The 23,592-nt window shown below is 37.0% G+C and overlaps 1 protein-coding gene across 3 annotated transcripts in view; it reads right to left on the bottom strand.

Annotated features, from left to right (window-relative positions):
- FBXO11 (F-box protein 11) overlaps positions 1 to 23,592 on the bottom strand; it is a 78,712-nt gene that overhangs the window by 31,339 nt on the left and 23,781 nt on the right. The window contains exons 2-5 of one of the 3 annotated variants that reach the window (XM_074817692.1): positions 8,615 to 8,742; positions 8,414 to 8,495; positions 1,748 to 1,907; positions 282 to 411 (exon numbers count right to left, since the gene is read on the bottom strand). In XM_074817692.1, the coding sequence (XP_074673793.1) occupies positions 282 to 411; positions 1,748 to 1,907; positions 8,414 to 8,495; positions 8,615 to 8,742 (500 nt within the window). The remainder of the gene's footprint in view (positions 1 to 281; positions 412 to 1,747; positions 1,908 to 8,413; positions 8,496 to 8,614; positions 8,743 to 23,592) is intronic. The other 2 variants (XM_074817694.1, XM_074817693.1) reach the window with 2 other exon arrangements.

Raw genomic sequence — 23,592 nt, 5'->3', positions numbered from 1 at the left:
TAAGTGATGCAAAACATGAGGAAAACCCAAGATGTAACTCAAGCACTCCACTTTACCATGATATGCCTCCCTAAAGTCTGCCCCAAAACAGAACACAACTTCAGATATCCCCCTACTGCATAACACAATACAAGGATCTCTCCCCACCTCCTCAGTCCCATCATCTTATTTAAAAAGTCTAAAACCAAAATAATTACTATTGTCAGCCACATTTCAGAAGTTGGGGTTTTTACTTTTATAAACCATCTTTAAATTGGAATATAAATGAATACTACTGTTACCAGTTGCTGAAAGCTTTCTTTCCAGGGATTTGGATGTTCATATTCTTCTGGATTAATCTGATAAAATTTACCAGGTTCAGGATGCATCATTGGACGAGTGTACTCAAATACTTCCATATACAATCTTTTCCTGAGCAGACGTGTCAAGCAGAAAAGAAAATTAATGTATTTCTGATTACTCTTCCATTTTAACATAACACACCAAATGTTAAAAACTGGGGTTTTTCCAACAGCATTTGCCAGTCTGCGACAGTGAATTTGACCAAGATCAGTACCAACCACTTTAAAACCTTCCAAAACAATTTTTCTGTTGGACTGACTTCTGGTTTTTCTAAGAAAAATTTTGACATGTGTTTCATGATCCAAGCAAAAGAGTTCTCAACATGTAATTTCCATGAAGAAATTTAATCAGTTAGTTACACTGTTTGTGAAATCAGAGTCTAATTGTATATTAACTACAGCATTGCTTTAACACTTCTGAAAGCTAGTAGCATAAGAATAACAAAAATTAAGAAAGAGTGTGCCACCACCTCTTCCTCACCTTGCGAAGAAAAAGGCTGAAAAAAATACATTCACAGAGAACAAATGATGCAGTGTATTTCAAAAAGAGTTCATCAGTGGACAGATTACAGTGACTTAAAAAAAAAGATAGCACACAAAGCACACAACAATTAGATTCTTTTGATTAGTGCCAGAATACAAATAATTGCAGTGTCTGAGCTTGCTGATATTAAGTCCAGACTTAGAGGATGCCACTGAATCTCAGAAGTTGTAATTCATATGACAAGGCATCCCCAAAACTGTCTTTAGGACAGGGGGAAAAAAAGTGCATTTTTGTGATGTTATACTGAATTTTTATTCTTTTTCTTTTAGTCTTAATCTTTATTTAAAAAAAAAAAAATCCTAAGAAACACGTTACTTTTCCCCTTATAAAAAACCCTATAAATTTAGATCCCATTTATCCAAGCTCTCAATAACCCGGAGTAGGGTAGATTCACATAGGGGAAAGCAGCCTGAGTATCCAACCATTAAACAAAACAAACAAAAATCAAACCAAACAACAACAAAAATAATCTAAGTAACACTGTACAAAACTTGCATCTAACATTAGGAAATGTGTTGTTTCTTTTGCGTCAATTAACACAATCCCAACAGAAGCCTGAAAAAGGTTAAAGAGGGGAAGAAGGAAAGGAGTGGCTACCGAAGGAATACCTCACTGATTTTTTTTTTTTTAAATAGCCATTATTTAACTAGTGTCTACACTACTAGAGAATCAAAAGTTTTTTAAACACATGTAATCAGATATTCATAAGTAACAAATAATGCTTAAGTGAACCAGTCATTAAAATACAATTGGCTTTAATTCAACTAATTGCAACCAACATTTCAATTTTTTCTATTGTACTGGCATCTCATGCAGCACATCTAATATATCTCAAGATAACGAGGAATAGCTTCTCACTTACCACAAAATTGGATCATTAGCCAGCTCACTGAAGCGTTTACACACACAAGCTGCTCTACAGAGATCCTGCTCCAGCAGGTAGGAGAAGATCTTTAGAACCACTTCATCTGGCAACTTCTCCTGAAGATATTGTTCTGCAGGTGCTGCTATTAAACAGTAATCTATATAAGATTATTGACATATTTAACCAGCCCAAATTCTGACCAGAATAGATCACAACTTGCCATTTGAAAGATCCCCATTTAAAATGCCAGTGATCTCAAAGTCGCTTTTTTGTTTTAAAAAGTACATTTAATCTAAATGTAAAAGCAAGAAGAGGTAAATGGTTGACTCTGGAGTCAGGCAGAAGTTACAGACTTCAAGTCCTCTTTCAAAACTTTTTAGTTCACCTTTTCTATTGGAGGAATCAATCTGCATACAACTGCAGATGTTAAGTAGGCTACTGTGCATGTTCTAGATATACTGGCTCCTCACTGCTTTTACTTTCATTGTGGTTCAATTAACCCACATTATCCATATAATAAGAATCCTCCAGCCCCTAAGTCAAAATCTCTATAAATGTTTTCAAATGCAAAAGAATTTACTCAGAAGTAGCCACTGCCTGGAAAAACTACTAGTGAAACTTCCTTGTTCTCTCACAATGAACACATTAGGGAGAAGGACATCTGGGATGCAGGAAGCCAGGGGCCAGCAATAATTCCAGTTGTCTCCTTCCCCTTACTCCCATTTATGCTTTTTTAAAATGAAACATCTAAGCCAGAGGAAGTGTTGGCCTTGATAGATGTTGTATTTCTTGAGAAGTTTGAGAAAGTGGCATCCCTGTATCATTGTGGGGAGATGCAAATGCACTTTGTTAAACGCCTGCTCTTGGGCACATGCACACTCTACATATGACAGTTCATATAGGAAACCCCCACCTGTAGTTTGTGTTCTCATGAGACCCTTCTGTGGCAGTTATCCTCACAGCAGGGGAGCTCTGTTTGCACAGGTCACTTATTTGGGTATTGTCTTTAGGATCCTTTCTCAGGCAGAACCATACAGAACAGCTTCTAAAGTTCAGAGGATTTGTATGCAAGGCATTAAAGGCTCCTGCTACATTCATAATGCAGTTACATCCATGTAACGCCCCCTGCATTATTAACTTTTTCCTAGAACCTCTGAACACAGGGAGCAATAGGACTGTGATTTTGGCTACTACAGGAAGACTACTAAAGTGAACCTCAGAAAGATGACCTACTAAATTTGAGGGAATAACATTCTGAATAATAGCTTCCATACAAGATTCCATACAAAGAAAAAAATATAAGCCCCAAGGCTTCCCAGGGCAAAGCAGCACAAATAACTGTATTGTTTCCAGCTAGAAGAGAGAGAAGACATGAACTGTAAGGACTAGAACTGTGGCTTTTATGAAGATGCTAAACTGTGGTCTACAGACCACATCACCAGAACCTGTGTACTATAACAGAACCGATTAAAGCTTTTTTTCATGGCGGTTAGACCAGTTAGTAGAAATTCTGAAATATTACTGACTTTGCAGTGACTTTCCCTGAACCTGTTCCTTGTTGCACCATTCTATGAATGTCACCTTGGTGATTCACAAATACTGCTTTCCTCTAAGATGCTAGGAGGGCATTTATCCAATTGACTGATGGCTGCTCTCAACAGTAACACAACTTACAGTCAATAAGCTATAGGTACATGCCACTTTAATCCAACAAAAAGCTATGCTGTACAAAAGGGATGAGTCTCACCATTCCACATGCTCATAGCTATTCGCTCCCAAAGTATCCTTTAGGTTGGTAGTACCAACCATGGGCAGAATAAGCCAGAATTTTTTTTCCTCATCCTTACTCATCCTCATCCAAACTACTTTATGGATCAGCTCCTTGTTGTAGTTTATCGCAAGCTACAGAAATGCTAGCATGGGCACAAAGAGACAGGAATGAACATCCAGAAGGTGGCCAAGACAGTTCCCTTCAGCAGCAGCATTATTAATGCCAGATTAAAAAGTTACTTTCATTCAAAAAAACCAAAACAAAACAAACCCCTCATGAGCTAGGCTGAAGTTGGTAAGTTCGCAAAACTAACTTACATTTAGTAAAAAGCAAGTAGTCCAGAAAGACTTTATGCTCAAGTGACACTTAGGGAGCATATACCAGCAGTCCACAAGGTGAGCATGGCTGGGCATCACCGAAAAATGTTACATGCATGATCAATGCTGGTTTTTAAAAAGGTCCTTTTCCACTGGAGATAAAAAGGTTCTTTCCTCTATCAAACAGGCAGCAGCAATTCGTTCTACAGTCCTAGTTACCCTTGAAATGCATTAAAGGATAATTGGACATTGCTTCTGAATTAATCTTTTTCTGGTAGCTTTCCAGTTAGATGTGGAGATAGTCTCCTACTGTCTTACAAGCTGAAATGCCATGTTTTGAATGCAAGGCAGTAAATCCTCACAAGCCTTCCATGACCTGTCTTCTCCTTTTAACACACAAATTCCTGAGGTATACAATTTGATCTTCCTCCCAGGACAATCAGTTACTTCCCTAAACAACCTGCAGAATTTTTTCTCCTTTAAGTTTATGTATGTTAGGACCTCGATTAATTTTTTACTGAAGAGTGAAGTTCACTAGTGTAGTGCCTCCCATTGCTCAACAGTTGCCCATTACTCCCATTTTCCTCCGTAGGCCCTATCACAAAATAAAAATTGAAATCCAGATGCATTTCCTTACTGCAAGGGGCAGGGACCAACTTTGAAAGTGTCAGAAAACTTTTTGCAATAAAAAAAACAACCACCCCCTGCAATTTTTCAAGTTGTATTTACTTGGATGTTTAGGCACTGCTTGCAAAATGAAGATGATGATTTTACAGGTGTTTGCTATACTCACCCACCTTTATTCAAAATCCTGTATAAGTGAGAGATTCAATTGAAATTGCCCTTCTGCTCAATTAAGAAGGGGTTGATTTAAAATTTCTCCACTCAAATCACCAATATAGTGATTACTAGGTGGAATTCTTCAGTATAATTTGAAAAAGCTAATTCGCTTCTTAATGTGAAGACTTAAATATCCTCTGGGTCCAAGAGAGAAGGCCATGCTTTTGTTTTATAAATTCACACTTCAAATTTTGGGTATCTTTTAGTAATCTGTCAAAGCAAAGATGCATTCAATATGTTCTCCCTCCCAGTGTACAAAAATAAGCCAAAAGAGTTTTAAAGGTCTGTATGGCCACCAAATCAGAAACATTTGTGTGCTGCTACTCCTGACAGTTTTATGCCTATTGACAGAATAAGGGTTAAGTATGAAATGCATACTAATAACAATAATAAAAAAAAGAGGACAGTTTTCCAAATAGTGTTAAAAATAGACAAGAATAAAAATAAAAACAAAGTGCAGGAGGTCATCACCAATTTTTCTTTGCCCTAACATAAGTTGACAGTTGAACTATTTACGATTTTAATAAAGTGTTAATATACTAGACAACTGAAAATTAGAAACACAGCTGGTTATGTCATTCTATTTCCACAGGATATGTGTGAAGCTAATTCAGTTTCAGTTCTGATCATTTAGTAGATAGAAACTAGTACAGTAATACCAAGACAAAAGGGCAGGGAAAGCTGCCTGAAAGTGAATTACCTTCTTTGTACAAAGACCAAGAATGCCATCCCATGAATCCAGAATTGTAAATTATGTCTTGCATGGATACCTTTTTTGTCCATTTTAGTGGAGAAAATAGCTTTTGTTCCATAAGGAGGCATTTAGTACAAATATTTTCTTATTAAGAAGTAGAAACACGTCAGAAAACATGACATGTAGTGTTCTTGGAAAAATATCTTATAAATCAATAGGAAAAGTCAGAAATACATTTTAAAAGGCAGTAAATTCTGTGAACTATGAGCTGTGCATGTACCTAACGTACAGAACAATCAAGGAGAGATCCAGTAACCTAGAGTCTCAGTATCTACTGCAACTCTGTAGTTCAGTGAAAAGGAAGGAATTACTTGTCTCTGAAGTCTTCCAAAGATGGTTAGAAATCAGCAAGAACTGCCCAGTACAAAACAGATATGCAAATGCAGTGATCTTAAAGCAAGAGAAGAAAAACCTATGCAGTAATAAACAAAAAAGGAAGAGTATGACAAATTATTAAAACCCTGGATTAAAGTGACATGATGAGACAAGTGGTACTGAAGACCATGAAAGATCCCAGTAATTGGAAGCATACGTTTACAGCTGAGGTACATAAGCAAACAGTCAGAATATACTGAATTTAAATGTTTCTGAAAAATCAAGAAATACCGTATTAGCGTATGATCAAAATATTTGTATCAATAAGATCTAAAAGCTGTAAGTGTTTGACAGTTGACAAACAAATGCTGAATTTGTAGGTTCACCAGTCATTTGTGATGTAAACCGCACAGCTCCATCATACCTTTTTCTTATCTCAATTTTTGGTTTCTTCATTTTTTTGTATTCTACTTAAGAGTTTAAATGAAAAATTATTTATTTTCTATAATGTGTTGTTTTCTCAAGATTCTTGTATATTCATGAATCTTTCTGTCTCAGGATTGAAGAACTCCTTGTCTACTGCAGAGACCACTGGAGGACAGGCTTGCAAGCAATAGAAACATACATGTCAATATTTCAAAATTCTAATGTGTTCTTCTTGACAGTATCCGAGCGATTTTTTTTTTTCCCCCCTTACAATTTGAAATAGCAACTCTCTCTCAGCAGCACTAATTCTGAAATCAGTATTAAAATCAGGAATAGTCTTCTGGTTTTCCAACTACTGGCTCCACTCCAGTTGGAAACTCTAATTGACTGGTATTTCTCCTTTTATCTCTGCCAGATTTTCCTCAACTCAGAGGCCATACAAGAAGGAATGGTTCTCCACCACAACATTGTCCTATGTTTCTAGTCCCACACCTTCATCTACAGTTCTAAAATAAACAGCTGTATGTTCCAAATGACAATATGCAATCGCCACTGATGACCATTCAGAAAGTCTCATGCTTACAACTCAGTCAGAACAGCTATCATTATCTGTGCTAACAAAAAGAATCTCACTGCAATCAATACCTGCACAAATTTAGAGGAATATCTCAAAAACTCAATGGGGAAAAATAAAAAATAACCATCATCCACACTGGGAAAGAGATTAATAGAAAATGGGTTGAGAAGGACACTCCCTTGTTAGATTGCAACTGGTTTGAATACAATCTTAAAAGTACAATTATAAAATCATTGTTTAGAATTCCTCTGGTAATTCCACACTGGAGAAGCCTCCACAATCCCCGTACTTTCCCCACATGAGCTCAAGAATGTAACAAAAGGAATGCACAGCAAAAGCGCGGAGCATTCCTTTGAAAATTAGTGTCATTCATGCTGTAATGTGTACCACAGGACTCAAGTAAAGTTACATACCTTCACTAAAGCAAGGAGGTGAGTAAAAGCATAATGAAGAACATATCAAAAGTGAATGACCTTGAAGAAAAACTAAGAACTGCCAAAAGAAACCAATTCTATGACAAGACGACTTTGCATAAGGCTTCAGATATCAAATCAGGAAATGAAACTGGAAGCAGAATGACACAGATTGATGTTCAATTGGTTCTGGCTATTTCAGTGATATAAATCTGGGGTTAAAACGATTCTTAAACAGTTTCTGAAATTAGAAGAGTTAATCAAGGTGGGAGGCAGGGAAAGAGAATAAAAAAAGAGGGTAAAAGAGACGGAGGGCTTGAAAGAAAATCTACACTATGGAGAAGGTGAGAAGCCAGAAAGAGCAGATTTCAACAAAAGCAATGAAAATGGACCAAAGCCTTGTGCCAGCTGCTCAGTTTTAATTCACAATGTTAAGGGAGACATGGACTAAAAAAAACCCAAGAAAAGCATCAGAAACCACATCAGTGGGAGCTGGCAACCATTGGTGTTGATTTTCCAGGGAAAAGTGACAACAGATCTCCTGGAACTAAAGAGTGCGTCAGGAGACAAAAAGGGGTAGCAGCAGAGAGACTGAAAAATGATGTTCTTTTTTCTACAAGTAGGATATGTCTGCCTATATAAAATGCATGTGTGTGCACAAATAAAAACCAGGCATATATATACACACAATGTAATAAGTGTATTGCATGTATGTGTTTATTATACCATGTACTTATACTGTATGTGTGTGAAATATGCACATACACCACATACGTGTATGTACATCTATTTTTTTTTATTTATAAACACACACAAACTCTCTTCCTCTCTCCAAAATGAGGTGCTATAATGATATACCAAAACTATCTCTAAAAACTACACTGGAACAATACATCAATATGAGAAATGGTAAATAAGCCTAGTCAGAGTGCTGCACCATTGCAGCATTACTGCTTCTAACAGTAGCTTGGATACAACTACACAGCACTTGGAGGAGAATAAAACACACAAACAAAACCAACAACAAATAACCGAACCAACACGCCTGCAGCAACACAGGCAGACTAAAGGATCAGATTAAAAGCACGCTTCTAAAATTTGAAGTTCAGAACAAGTTTGTAGTTCTTTCAATGCTGTTTCTTAGTTGGAGAACTGACAGGAAAAATGTTAGGGGATGGTGTATGGGTGTGAAATCAAAATGTCTCAACTACTACTCCCCCACCTACTTTTTTTGTACAAAAAGTTAGTACCTGATAAATCCTGGGATTTTCCAGATACTCTAGCACGTTTAGCTCGGTGACCAAAGTTTTCAGTAGCGGAAGTGGAGGCACCCTTTAATGAAATAAATAAGAAGTAGTTCAGTCATCAGGTAACTTATGAAAAGTACTAATTAGCTTCCTGTTCTTGAAACAGTAAAATTTACTTTACAATTAAAAACAAACAAAAGTTACCTCCATACTGCTCTTTGTAGGGCAAGCTGTTCTTTTAGGTAGAAGAGTTTTTCTGCGAAGTTGGTATGGACTATTTTGTGCACCAGGACCTGATTCTTCTGCAACCATATCTGCAGGTACATCATCATCTGTCAACAAAAACAAAAAAAAAAAAAAAAAAAAAAAGGAAATTTGCTAATTAGAATTGTAGTTTTGTTTTATACCAGAAAAATGCTACAGACATTTTCAGAGAAGTACATCTAGTCAGGACGGTGGGGAGGAAACTCTAGAGCACAGAGAACTTTTAGTGAAAAGTCAGAATATACACAGCATACATAAAAGCTACATGAGAAAGTACACATGAATTAACTTACATTCTTCGTATGTACCCAGCAGTTATACCAAAAGCTGCTTAAAAAACCAACAAAAAATAAAACACTAGGCTTTTGGTTTCTCTGCAACCATATAATTCACTGTGCTAATTCCATCATCTCATTACCTCAATTTTTTCACCCAACACTATTGGCATAAGGAGGAACACTGGAGTTTCAATTATTAACCTGATGTTATCAAGAAACCCTTTAGTAAACATGGTATTTAGTACAAAACTCAAGGCAGAATTTTCCCCAAACATTTCAGGAATAGCCCAGGCCAGCACACAAATCCTTCTGTAAAATGGAGGTAGCTTTAAATACATACATTTTGTTTGCTTAAGTGATACTTAGAAAAGAGTATATTCTCTCCCTGCCCTTATAAAAAAAAAGTACAGAAAATGTGAGGAGTATAATTTTAGAACTTTTTGATTCATTAGTTTCAATTTTCCATGTTCATATATTTATGGAACATACTTGAAACAAGTAAGGAATAATTACTTATCACTGCAAGCCCTACAACTGGCATCACATAATAAAGTTCCAAGAATTTAAAAAAGGCCAGAACAAAAACCATCTAGAAAATAAATTAAAGCCCAGCTCCACTTAAGTAAAAGCTGTATTTTTTACAGATGCTTAACTGAGAAAATAAATTTTGGACTTCCTTTTCATTTTAATTGTTTTTTTTTCATTTTTAAACCAGGTAAAGCATGATGTACAAGTGATAGCCAGAAAAGCAATACTGTAGAGAGTAAGCAGTTTTCCTGAATATATTAGGGTAAAGAGACCGATGTAAAAAAAAAAAATTAACAACCCACACACAAAAAAACAAAAAACACCAAACCACGAAACAAAACTACCGCCATAAACCCCCCTACCCTTCAAATATTAAACACACAAACACAGCTATTTTAAAAGTTCTAAAAATTCCATTACATTTCAAGATCTTAGTCTCATGATTTTCCTAAAGGTTTTTTTGGTTTGATTTTGACATAAATTACAAAACACTGCATTTATACAGGATTATGCATGCTATCATAGCCCAAGCTGCTACATCAGTAATAGCTAACCAACAAAATTCTGAAGAAGCAGCTATTTCAGTGTCCTCCTGCTCTTTTCTGGTCTCAATTTTTCCTCTACCTTAGCAAAATTTTATAAATTGCAAACCTCGCCATGTATCAAACAGATCACAACACTGTCAGGACATCTAAATAGAGGACAGAAGCTAGTAAAAAGATGAAGGTAGCTGGTGGTATGTGTGCAACTTCACCCACTCAGCTCAGGACAATCTAGGAGAGTGTCATCAGCTCCTTAATCCACCTGAAAACTAACCCTGCAAGAACTACCTCCATGATTAGCCGTTGGCCAGTCCAGCAGCTGGTCCAGCTCAGCACAGCCACAAGCAGGGGACATGACCACATGACTGGGAAGAACCACCACCCCTTTTGCAGCAACAGCACAGGTTAAGGACAGAAGTGAACTGTGAAACTTCTACCAAAAAACCCACCCCTTTTTAAAACAACAGAGCCAGAAGCTAGCTTGCTCTCTCCCCATCCGCTACTTACATGACACACCTCTCTAGCATCTGAGCACTTCTCTACCTATGAAGGCAAAGTATTTATGCATTATGCAAACAAACCTGAGGGACACTGATGGATGAACTGCAGTGCATTTTCCGGTGAAGGAGTGTCTGTCTGGCCCGGTGTTGCCATCGCACACCTGTGGGAGGTTGCTGACCCCAGAGCAGACTCATTGCATACTCACTATTCAGTCACCTAACTGTACCTGTTTCTTTTCATCTCTGATCAGAAAATACCCTACCAATTTAACAAGATATCAGCAGGTGGGAAAGGGAAGCTGCCACAGGGGAGTCTCCAGCCTTCCCTCACAGGCCAGGGCAGAAGAGCTGTGGGTCTGAAGCGGGGCCCGCCAGGAGTTCGGGCAGCCAGCAGCAGCAGCAAGGCACTCTCACAGCAAAACACCCAAATGTACTCAAACACTGCAGCATGTATCTACTTTGCACCCCTTATTTCTATTTAAGATCTGATACTGAAATTATAATTTCTGTCATTAATATCACTCAGAAGCATGCTACCCAGGGATTTTGCATGTCTTGTCTTAAGCCCGTTCCCTTATTTCGCATTGAAGACAAAATAACTGTCAGAACAACCAGGATTTTTCCCCTGCTCTGGATGGTCAGTACAATAGTAGAAAACTGCCACATGCAAAAGCATAATAAGCAAAGACAACAGGAAAAAAAGAAAGATAAAAATCAAAGCACAGACTTTTGATCCCTCAGTAGGTGATGAAAAGGCCAGAGACAAACCCAATCAGGTCCTTAGAAGTAAACCCATGTAGGCCACTAAGGACAAAACATACTACTGCTGGAAGGAGAAGGTAGAAGCCTGTGGGGGAAAATGGAAGTAAAGGTCAGTTTGGCTGAAGCACTGAAGGCCTGGCTAAGCAGAAAAGAAATGTATTAATTTTCTTGCAGTGGATTTAGGAGGATGGCAGGAGTCCCGCTCGTCGATCACTTTTCTAGCACAGATGACATTAAGGGATATGCACACATTCACTCAGAGTCACAGCAGGTATCAGCAGAATTAAAATCTTTCTTTTTTCCATCCGAGTGGCAAGTAAGATAAGGGCACCAGGGGAAGCATGAATCCATGCAGCACGTGGGAAGCGGAAGGGTGCCCAGAGCACATGCTTGCCTGGAGGCACCAGTCCATGAGGCCATACACATGGAACAAATCATGACAACAGCTCAGGTATTGCGAGAGCAGCTCATGGGGAGGAGAGTGCTTCAGGAGCCAAGAGCCTCCAGCCTGGCCCTGCCTTGAACCTGCTAATTGCGCACAGGTAGTTTGCTGGCTATAGAAGGACAAGGAGAGTCAGGTGAGTTAAGATGACTTCTCTCTCATTCTGAGGGGATGACCAGCTTCTGCACAGATTTCTAGCATTTCTGGAACAGTAACAATATTTTTCCAAATGTGGCCTCTGTAGTTACTGTCAAGTGAAATGATGTCAGGAAACCTGAAAGTCTTAAGTGATCTATTACAGAAGTAGCTCAGTGCTTGTTTTTAGCCTTCCAAATGCTCCACTGTAACCTTGAATAGACTAAACCAGCTACAGTGGTACCTTTCAGATAAATACTTCTCAAACTAGTATTTCCTGAAGACTGCACATTACCCTTCCTTGAGCAAGCAACATGACACCACTCACAATCCAGACTGAGAACTCCAAGAACTGCATTTTGCAAATCTTCCCCTGAAACACACTCACGTGACACATGCCTGCTTTAAAGCAGAGAAATAAAAGTTTTAAAATACAGAACCTCAGTGTCTTCAAAATATTTTGAAAAACCCTATTTTAAAGCCTAACAGTATCAGCTACTGCATCTAATAACATAAGATAACAGGCATTATAATTGAATTTGTTGATGGTAGAAGTATAAAAGTCAATAAACAGATGTGGGGACTGTGTGTGTAATGTTAATATCCTCATACAAACACCTGCTGAAATGACTGCCAGTTGCTGTCACAGTTTTAACCAAGTCAATATATCCGCAGTTTTTCAGAGATACATTTACCTGAATATTTTACACCAATTATATTGTATAGCAAGATAAAATCATTTCAAATAAAATCGTTTATTAAAAATTAAAAGCTTAGTGACACTGACAGGTCAAAATCTAAATTTAAATTAAGAAGTATCTTATCTGATTGTTCAAAACAGCCCATGAAACCCGAACCATAACACTACAAGCTTTAACACCTACAAAAGATCAGTAAGCACAAATACTTCCATGAGAGAATGAAAAATAAAATTCATCTGCCACTCTGTCAACTGCTATAATCAATCAAGACTGTTTTGCATTTCCATGAATACTAGGGAAGTGTGTGCATTAAGAGTACACAGTTAACTTTGTCACTTTTCTGTAACTTACAACGCCATAATGAAACAAAGGACTGACAAAATAGTTTATTTTAGAAAAAAACCCAACACTACAGATACACTTCTAGAGAAGGTTTATCATGCCTGCATCATCATCTTTACAAAAAGATGTGCATGTGGTTTCACTTCTACCTTACATGTGTGCAGATAGTATTTCCAAGAGTCATCTTAAATAATTTAAGAACTGTTATGAAGACAATAAAGCTGATAAAAGCTTTAAAGAAGTATTTAATCCCCCAGAATAGACTCTTACCAGCAAAAAAAGAAAAAAGGGTAGGTGTTTCAAGGGAGGAAGTTCATAAAACTAAGTGATTAAATCCTGCAGATTAATGTAACACTGCAATTTCACTTTTTTGTGCCATTTTTCTGTATCTTCCCAAAACGGGGTGGGGGGAACAAAGCAAAACAAAGTATTTGTAGTCAAGAGGCAAAATGCTGGGGGTGGCAGGTATTCCCAAAAAGAACAGCAATAAAATTGTTCCTGCAGACTGGGGGATGAAAATGGTGAGAAACATAACCAACCAGTTTTAAAATAGAGGAATCCATATCAAATCGCGAGTAGGTCCTAGAAGAACACCTCTGAAAAATAAAGTGAACCCATACTGAACCTATTTGAATGAAGCAATGACTCATCTTGCCTATCAAACAGATTTCAACACTAACAAGAGTTCATTATACAATGTCTTAAGTAGAACTGGTGCAATTCTGGAATGAAATAATAAACTAAGACAAAAAAAAAAATCTCAACACTGTCCATCCTCAGAAGAAAATCTGAGAAATGCAACTGTGAACTGATACATCTCAGTTGCTTTAGGGAGAGCAAATCTTGCCATATATTTGGCAAAACATGGGTAAGGCATACTGCCAACCTGTGAGATGACAGCTCCAATTACCTCACTGCTAGATTAGGTTAAAATTGCAACAGAGAAGATGACAAGTTTAAAGGAGTAGAAAAGGAAGGTACACACAAAAGAGAGCGCAATAAAGGCAAAATAACTTACAGAACAGAAATACAAGGCAGGAATTCTGTATTTGCACATACAATAACTGCAAAAACATTAACATCTCCGTAACAAATTGTCAACCCAAAAAACCACAAGAACACACCCACCCACCATTTTTCTTTAAGCACCAAATCTCTGGGAGTGAGCTGTTAAATAAATGTATGTATCAGTGTGACTGACACTCATCCTGTGTCCTTGCAAACACTCCCAACAAGTGGCTGACACTTAAAAGCAGATACTCTCAGTATCTTTCACGTTTTGGTGCTGTATCTCTACCATTGTAGATTCTACTCCGTATCTCAGAGCAAAAGTTTTTCACACCAGTAGAAGCTTCCCCATTGATTCAGGGCAGCATTTAAGGGTTAGTTTAAATTATGGATGGCAGGTTTGCTTTTGAAATGGAGACCATTTTCTTTTGAGAGTTATATCAATATCTCTCCAAAGAAAGAGCCACTGGCTAGAAATACCACCACAAAAAACCCCACCCAAACAAAATCAAAACAAACAAAACTAAACAACTCAAAAAGATGACATGCAAAGTTCACTGAGCCCAGATCCTACATGTCCTAAAGGCAAGAGCATTTTGTTGGTCTTTCACTGTCAACTTCCACTTCTCCAAAGTTGACTTAAAAAAAAAACACCAACAAAAAACAAACCCTCAAAAAACCCTACAAAAGAAACAGGAGGTGTGTATACAGCAACTTCATTTTATGTTTAATGTTAAAAAAACTGATATTAAGTAGCTGCAAACTCATCTGCTACTAACACAAAAGATACTTTAATAAACAATGTAATATATTTTAATTACCATTATGGAAAGAAATTTCCAAGCAATATCCAAAGCAGCCTGACTCACATAAAGATAAAATCTAAAAGGTGGTATTTTTATAAGATTCTGATGGCACTGGTCAACAAGAAAGATTAATCTCTGACAGGAGTCAGTGCTGTCTGGAACTGGAAGAGACCCAACAAGAAAAAGATTCAGAGACAGATCTCTACTCAGAGTAGCAGGCTTTCAGGTTGGAAAGGGGACAGACCTAACATTAAAAATGTACACTTTCTTAAAGACTACAGAAAGATCAGACTTACTGAACACCATATGGAATAAAGAGATTCTGCCTTCTGGGAAGCAACAACTAGACACAATAACCATTGCTGACTACTAGAATATTTTAAATATACATACAATTTCTTACTGATAATAAACTAGAGACATATAACAATATGCAAGCTTATTGTAATTTTGTAACAGTTTGATAAACAAAAAGTATGTGGAATAACTAAAATTTGTCCTGTGTGGAAATTATTTCTTAAATTGAGAGGGGGGGAAAAAAAAAATTATACTTCAGGCTAAAAGTCTCAGTACTTGTTTAGAGCAAAATAAAAACACACACCACCCCACTCTCCACCCCAAGAATCAAACAACACCTTTTTGAAATTTACATTTTAAGCTTTTAAACATCAATACCCAAATGAGATAGACTATTACTCTTTGGAAATAGGTCATGCAGTCATGATGGCCTAAAAAGAATAAGAATAGATCAGACGCTCAACTCTATCTGTATTTGCTCAAAAGCTCGCGTTAGTTTTACAACACATTTAAATGTATTTTCTACAAGGAGAAAAGTAACTATTTCATCTACATAGAGAGTTTAAGGCCTAGATTATTTTTTTGTGTTATTAGGATCTAATGGAACCTAACTTTTATCTAAGAATCTGATCTTTTCTCCTCCTCAGCACATTGTGAAGCCCACTACAGCAATCCTTACATAGGTCATTCAAATCAGATGGGAGAGAAAACGTCTGTTAGGTCAACTAGCACCTTCAAAATGCTGCATACTAAAATACAGCTTATATACACAAAGCAAAAACTTAAGTTCTTAGAGCTGGTACAAAGGAGAAAAAGCAAAAGGAGACAACTGGGAAAGATAAACTGGCTGCAAGCCCAAAACTTGTCCCCAGCTATATTTCTTTAAAAATCATCAACCATCACAGTTACTCATGTCTCAACCTTTTTCGCTAGGGAGTTCATAGTCTAAAACCATCTAGCACAAAAACTACGTGTGAACACTAGTTAAAAACCTCTCCAGGTACTATGAAGAATATTTTCCTTGCCAGAAGCAGAAAGTGATAACTAGTATTTGATGAAAAATTCTCGTTTCTTTCCACAACTAACTCCCCCAAAAGAGATATTTAACACCAGGTTAAAGACTGCATTTCTAAAAAAAATACATTAACATGCACATGTTTATGAGACATACAGAGTAACTGTGCAAGTACCTGCATACTTGAGGTACCTGTTAGGTAACTCACTTTATAGAGGAAAGAAAGTATTTTTCTTAGAACAAGCAACTCTAATAATCAGCACTAGCATGTTTCAAATCAATAGTACCAACAAACTAGGATAGATTTTTTTTTTTAAATGATACTGTTTTCCCAAACTGATAACTATTACAGCATCATCTATAACATTTAGCAAACTAATAAACAAATCTCCAGGTGGCTGCTTTGCAAGTATTTTATTAAAAGAACTTCCCTTCCTGCTTAATAGGCAGCTTGACTCCTGCTCTGACAAGCTTTCATTGAGAAGGGACAAGGATCCCTTTTTGGGTGCATTCCTCATTAATAAAGCAATACTTTCAAAGCTTGCTGCATGGTTCCTTGATGCTACAGTGAAAAAGCTGACCAAGTAGATTTTAAAGCTTCAGGAATAATACACAGTGTTTAAGAGCCTTTCCTATGTAGTGCTTAAGAACCTTTCCTCATTACATTTCTCAGTGAGACTAAAGAAAATAGACTTTAGTATTACAACTTGGTTTGTGGGTTTTTTTTTTTCCCATTCTGACTACTGACTTGAGTTTCCAACTAGGACCAATTTCATTAAAATTTCTACCTAGTCATAGCGCTTCATTTGTTAGAGCAGTCAAGTTACCAGTCTCAAAGGTCATCTCCCTCTTCAACTGAAATACAGCAACTTTCACCTCATTGAAAAAGCATAGCCAGTGATAATAGTAAAAAACACACTGAAACAGGTTCAAGTATTCCCATTTTATTCTGCATCATGACTGACCAGACAGAGGTTTCTGATCAACCACTGACTTTAATTTCAGGCAGTACTTCAAGGTGCCTGAACAGAGGTGAGAATGAAACGCTGTGACCACACCCTTGGAGCTACTGTGACAGAAAATAACACCAAATGAAAAACCAAACACAACCCCCTTCTTCCTCTTCCTCTCTACAAAAATCTCACCTTACTAAGAAATGGTATCTCAGACAGATGATAGATTCTCCAACAGCAACATCAAAGTGACCAGAACATGTGCAGTTTGGTGGCACAGAGGAATTATTGACCCAAGAAGTCACCAGCACTTAAAAAGCAAAACCAAACCCAACTGAGAACTTGCTTCCCTGAACTATGCTGTTAGTAAAACAGCTGGACACTGATAGGATGAAAACTATCCTCCAAAATTTATGTATTGGGAAGAGGGCAGACGCTGGCTGGGGTCAGCTGGGACAACTAAGTAAATTAGTTTTATGAAATGGCCATTAAGGCAAACCAGTATTTCCATCTTGTCTGACAGCCTGGCTCAGGCTAGATAACATTTTTCTGAGAAAAATGTCATAGCTAATATATGTAAAATAAATATATTTGTGAGGATAGATTATTTCTAATAAGCAGAAAGTAGCTGAACTATGAAGCAGAAAGCTTACGTTCTTTAATTAAGAGTAAGTCTGGATATTCTTGATACCCATGAACTCCAAAAAGAATGAATTAGAAGTTTGTAAATTCCTGGTTTTACTACTTCCGGTGGCAATTATTTCCAGCCTAATCACATTGCATGAGTAACTGCCTTTAGCACTGCTGTAACTAAAGAATGAGGATGACACTATTAATTTTTCCTCCATTTGAGTTTCTGGTATCTTTGAAAAAAAGGGGGGGAAACCCACAGTATAGGAATGAGTAATTCTGTGAGAATGCAGATATTATACTTAATGCATCTACAATTTACATTTCACATTTTCTACAGCCCATAACTGATCCATTTGCAGAGATTTTCTGTGATGCATGGGAAGCCAAGAGAAACCTTGCTCAGAGAAACATGGCTCCCTTTGAAAGGACAGGAAAGTTTATGTGTAATAAAACAATCCACATCAGTACAAGTCTCATTATGACTAAACACTATTACAACTATTCAAGTATAACTCCTGTAAAACATAATCTCAGGGCACAATCATTTCACCAAATTTCCAGGAAATGAAAGCCTCCCACAGATCTCTGCCATAAACCACATCTGCAGAGCACTGTTGTAACACAGGCAGAAAAAAAATTAATATATATATATCTCCTGCTACTAAGAGTAGCAGCAGATTTGGAAATACTTGCCATGCAAAGCCATCTGCCTTATATGGACTCTACATGAGAAGTGACTGACATCTATCAATACATTGGCCCAGCTGGAACCTAGTTATGTCAAGGAGCAGCTTTGATATACTAAACTAGGAATTTCCTAAGGTTCTTCAGAATTAAAAGTTTCTGAAATGCCTACCATGACAAGGAAAGGCAGTCATGGATCTTTCTTGCAGTGGCAAAAAAAAAAAAAACTAAGGAAAAAAAGGCAACCAAGATGAAAGATGAGACAGTTCTTTCATGTGCTGGGGGCTGAGGGGGGTACAGTCAGTATTATTTCCTCCAAGAAAGGAGCAAGAGGAGGAAAAAGTACATTAATAGTACTTTAATGTTTACTGGGTTTGGCTGTCATTCTTCCCTTTCAGTATCCTACTATTATGTTACATCTGAGGAAGAAAAAAAATAATACTGAAGAACCAGGAACCATCAACTTAAGCACTTTATATGATTTAATGTAGCTAGGAAAACAAGAGGTAGACCAAGAAAAATCTTAGTTTGATTCTTGACTTTTTACAGATCCCAGATAACACCTTGACATAGCCTTCAGGATAATATGAGCCACGGACTACAAAGCACAGCTTTCTGGAGAAATCCCTACTCGTATAGATGGGCAAGTACATACCATACCAGGCAAAGTTTCCAAGTGATGTTCAGCTGTGGTGGCAATTTACACCAACCATTAGTCTAACAAGCAGCAGAGCAACACCAGACAGTCCAGAGGCAAAAAGCTGGACCTTTAATTTTGACAGATAGCTAGGAGGAAAAAACACCCTGAGCTAATAATAATCTCAGTTTTGGATATCCAAGAGTATGTCCCTACAAAAAGATAACTGTGTGAACTGAGAAAGGTAAAATATGAATTCCGCTACATCTTTTGGCTATTTCCCCTAATTTACTATTACAATGAGATTAAACATACATGCTACTTTATCCTCCTGCCCAAATATTACAATCCACACTTACACAAGTATTTCAAATATTACAGCTAAAATAATAAAAAAAAAATTACCAAAAAGCACCCCCACCCGCACAAACATGAAATGATACTCATATGAACAACATGACCAGCAACAGTATACTGAAAACTTAAATACACTACAGTCTGGAGATTAAAATAATAAATTATTAAATCCCCCCAAATTATTGTTCTATTATTCACCAAAAAGACAGACTTCATATTACAGTATATAGCTATTTTTAACTTAACTTTCAGCAAGGCTATTCAATGGTAATCATGCCAGAAACACACACACAAAAAAAAAAGAAAGCAAGCACTTACTACCCTTGGATCATTCAAAATTATGTTGTATCTAATATACTTTGTAATAAGGCTGAATTTTACAAGACTAACTGTGGCAAGGTTTGCATGCACCAAGTCAGACTTTTCTAATCATTACTTACTCTGACTTTTCTAAATGACTGTTCTTATTATTCTATTACTTGAATTACAAACTCCGAAGTGCCTGATGAGCAGGAAAGCATGGCTCTGTTTAGCTTCAGGGAAGTGACTGTGAGAAAACAGTGCGTGGAACTACAGTAAAACCATCATCAGGGCGCGGGAAGAAAATGCTTTGTTACTCATTACTTATTTGCCATCATACATGTTATTAAGATGAGTTAAGAAAACTGTCATCAAACTATAAAACACCAGTGCAGTAGGCAACTTCTGATTCAAATCTAAATTTGTTAAGAGCTACAGTAAAAATAAAAAAATTTCTATCGACACCAAATACTGTAGTACTAAGGGCCAACAGCCTACCTAAACCCAAGCTCCTTTGAGAAAGAAAAATAAACCTTATATGGAGAACAACTATCCATATTCAAACTTTCTACTCTGGAAGACAAGATGAAATGGGGTTTCTATCAAGTTTTACAATATTATTATATAAATACAAATTGGAATAACATGGCTGTCTGTTTTCCATTGCCAACATGTATTGCAAAACAAACATCAGGAAAGCTGGAAACAAGGTTTTTTTATTGTATGTTCAAGGAAATTGCAGCACAGGGAGAACACTCTGTTCTTCCTTGCCCTGTAGAGTAAGGATCTCCTAAGCACCCCAATCCAGCAGTTACTGCTCTTGGACATCTGGAGGGGGAAAAAAAAAAAAAATAAATAAAAAAAAATCACATCCTGATTTTTTATTAAAAAACCGAATGGCATGGTTTTGGTATATTAATCCACATTTCTACCTTTGTTGTTTGTTTTCTCTCCTAAGCAGAACTTTTTTAAAACCATGTTTATTTTTAAAGACACACACTTCTTTTAAAACTAAACACTCTGTGTAAATTCTATACACATTAGTTATGTAGCCCACTTCATAACCAACCACTCTACAACACTCATCTAGTTTTAACTTTCCCCTGTTTTCAGCTGCTGCAATGGAAACACGCTGTCAGATGCAGACTGATCACACATTTTTACCATTAAAAACAGTATCATGCATGAAATGCTGCATCAATAAACTTCTAAAAGCTTTTTCTAAGTAGCTATTAAATTTTCATTAGTATTTTCTATTAACACAGTCATCTCACATTGTGAGTAGCTCTTACACATGGGTTTATATATATATATTTAAGTGTATTTGAACTTCAGAAAAAAATACATTTTTAATACATAATACAACTGATTTTGACACAGGAACTCAGTTTTTGATAAAACTTCAGGGACTAAAACACCAGCATCTGCAACTGCCAAGGTGTGGGTGGGTGGGTAGAGGGCAAAAATCAGTGTATTTGGCTGTTAATTATGTCTTTTGGCAACTAATTACACTAATTGCAGATACATTTTTTCCTGAGAAATTCTGAAGTAAAACATAATGGCAGCTTAATTTAAGAGTTTCCAAATTGAGACATGTTTGCAGTGAATGCTCTCAAGTTTAAAACTCTGCAGATGATGCCCTGTATCTTGATGAACTATTTTCAACTACTGACAATTTAATTTAAAATAAAAATCTCACTTCTTTTCTCAGCATCTCTCAACTGTTTTTCTCATGGTCCCAAATTGGCTAAAGCTCTGTTATACGAAACAATATGGAAACACCATCTAAAAACACAAGCCTCTTAGATTTTTTTGTTTTTCCCCCAAATAAAGGAGATGCTTGCTATTTCCATTTCAAGTTTATTCTTAACAACATTAAGAGACAATAACGTTCAATCAAGCAGTGATCAGGCTTGGTTACCTGAGAGCAAGCATTAAGCCACAAAACAGGGAGGAACTACTAATTTTACATAGTGTCTAAAATACACAGAAGTGAGTGCTGAAAGTTTTCAACAGGATTGTTTTTCCTCCCTCCACTGCCTTTTACACCCAGTCTTTCTGTATTCCTACAGCAGTATCCTGAAGTTTTCCTTTTCTTAAACAGGTCCTCCTTCTCATGCACCCTAACTCCCATTTTGTTTAGTTTCCATAGTCCTGGATATTCACCCATTTTAGGACCAGATAGAATGGCTCTTTGTCATTTATTTCACATCCTTTTTGAAGTCCTGACCCAACACACTTCCTATAAACTCCCTATAATTTGTCACGCCTCAGTATGGTAAGTTACTATTAAAAAAACCTATTTTAAAATACTGTGTATTAACTGTAAAAGCCATTTGAACATAGGCAACAAAAAGCCATGGGGAAATGGTATGGTTGGAGAAAGAATCCAATAACCCAGCCCCTTCTAGACTCTCAAAGCCCTTCACTATACACAGTAATCCTGCCTTGTAAGCCATTAAAATACAGAGTGAAACAGCCATCAAAAATAACTCTTATGCTAGAAGACCATGGGGACCTAAAGAAGCTTGAAGAGGAAAAAGTGTTCTTAATCACCATGCCAAAAAATTAAAGATTATCTAGAAAACTGACTGTCTTAATATGCAACCTTTCCTTTCATGTCTGAATAGTTCCATCACTATCCGTCTGCCTCATCTATTTTCTCTCAGGCATATACACAAAGCAGGGTACTTAGAAACCAAGACACTCTGGAGAAGTGGACAAAACACATGCAGAAAAAACCTGAATCATTAAACTTCCTTTCCGATTATTTTACCTACATTTCCCAATTATTTTTTTCCAGAGAAGGAATAATAAAAAAGAAATAATGGAAAAAGACTGAGAGTATTAGAAGATGTCAAGATTTCCCATGGCAGCTGCCCCATGGGGAGGTTCCCCTCCATCCCATGACTAGTGCTGACTTCCCCCTCTAGCCCCATATTCCCAACAAGCCTACACAGTTTGATCCTGTTCCTTTTAGTACTTCTTAGTGTTGAAAAGTTAAACAAATACATCCAGAACAGAAATAGAGCTGTGTGCATAGGCATAGCTGTTGAGGCACTCTTCCACAGACAATTTTGATAGATATAGATATATATAGATACACATACACACACAAAAATACATTGTAAGAGAAGAGCCACAGGTCTGCAGCCCTGGAACAGTTGCAAACACACAGATCCACCAGAAAAGATAAACGCTGCTCATTTGGCTAAACTAATTTTGCTTAATACAACAGACTAGGTCAGTTGCAATATTTTGGTCGAGGAGGGCTCCCACTTCACAGTATTAATTTATTGTGGTTTTTAGGTCATCTGACTATATCCTTAAAAGGCTGCAGGAATAAAGAGTATTAACATTAAGAAGGAACATCATATTACAAACAAGACAGATGCCTAACAAACCTTCAGATAAGTTCTATGCGACAAATAATCTTATAGATAATTATCTCTTCTGGAGGACAAACTGCTCAAATATTGTTTAAAATAAAAACAAAGATTTCTTTGGCCCAAAGCACTGCCAAAGTTCATTTAGCTTACAGATCTACACAAATAAGTTGAGAAAGCATTTGAATGCTTGAAGGACATTATAAAAAAAAAATTGTCTGAACATAAGGAGAGGTTTTTTGTTGAGATTTTTTTTTTGGTTGGTCGGGTTTTGGGGGGCGGAATAGTTTGGGGGTTTTGTTTGGTTTTTTGTTTGCTTGTTTTGTTGTTTTCTGGGGTTTTTTTTAAACTGTGAGGGTGACTGAGCACTGGCACAGGTTGCCTGTTTGTGGAGTCTCCAAACTCTGTGGGCCCTTTCCAGGGCAGCCATGGCTTTGCTAATATGGCTTGAGCTAAAACAAGACAATAAATAAAAGATCAGCTCAAACGGCTGTTCCATCCATTTTTGAAGGACGACCTAAGTTAGGAGCCCAGACTCCCCAAGTAATCAGCAAAGGCAGAAGGTGCCATCAGAGAATAATTGCTTGACTCTCATTAAGTAACAGCTCTCCC

This window comes from Strix aluco, chromosome 3 (genome assembly GCF_031877795.1).
Source record: "Strix aluco isolate bStrAlu1 chromosome 3, bStrAlu1.hap1, whole genome shotgun sequence".
In the NCBI taxonomy this organism is placed as follows: Eukaryota; Metazoa; Chordata; class Aves; order Strigiformes; family Strigidae; genus Strix; species Strix aluco.
Note: the sequence above shows the minus strand (reverse complement) of the source record. Positions and strands in the feature narration are given on the sequence as shown.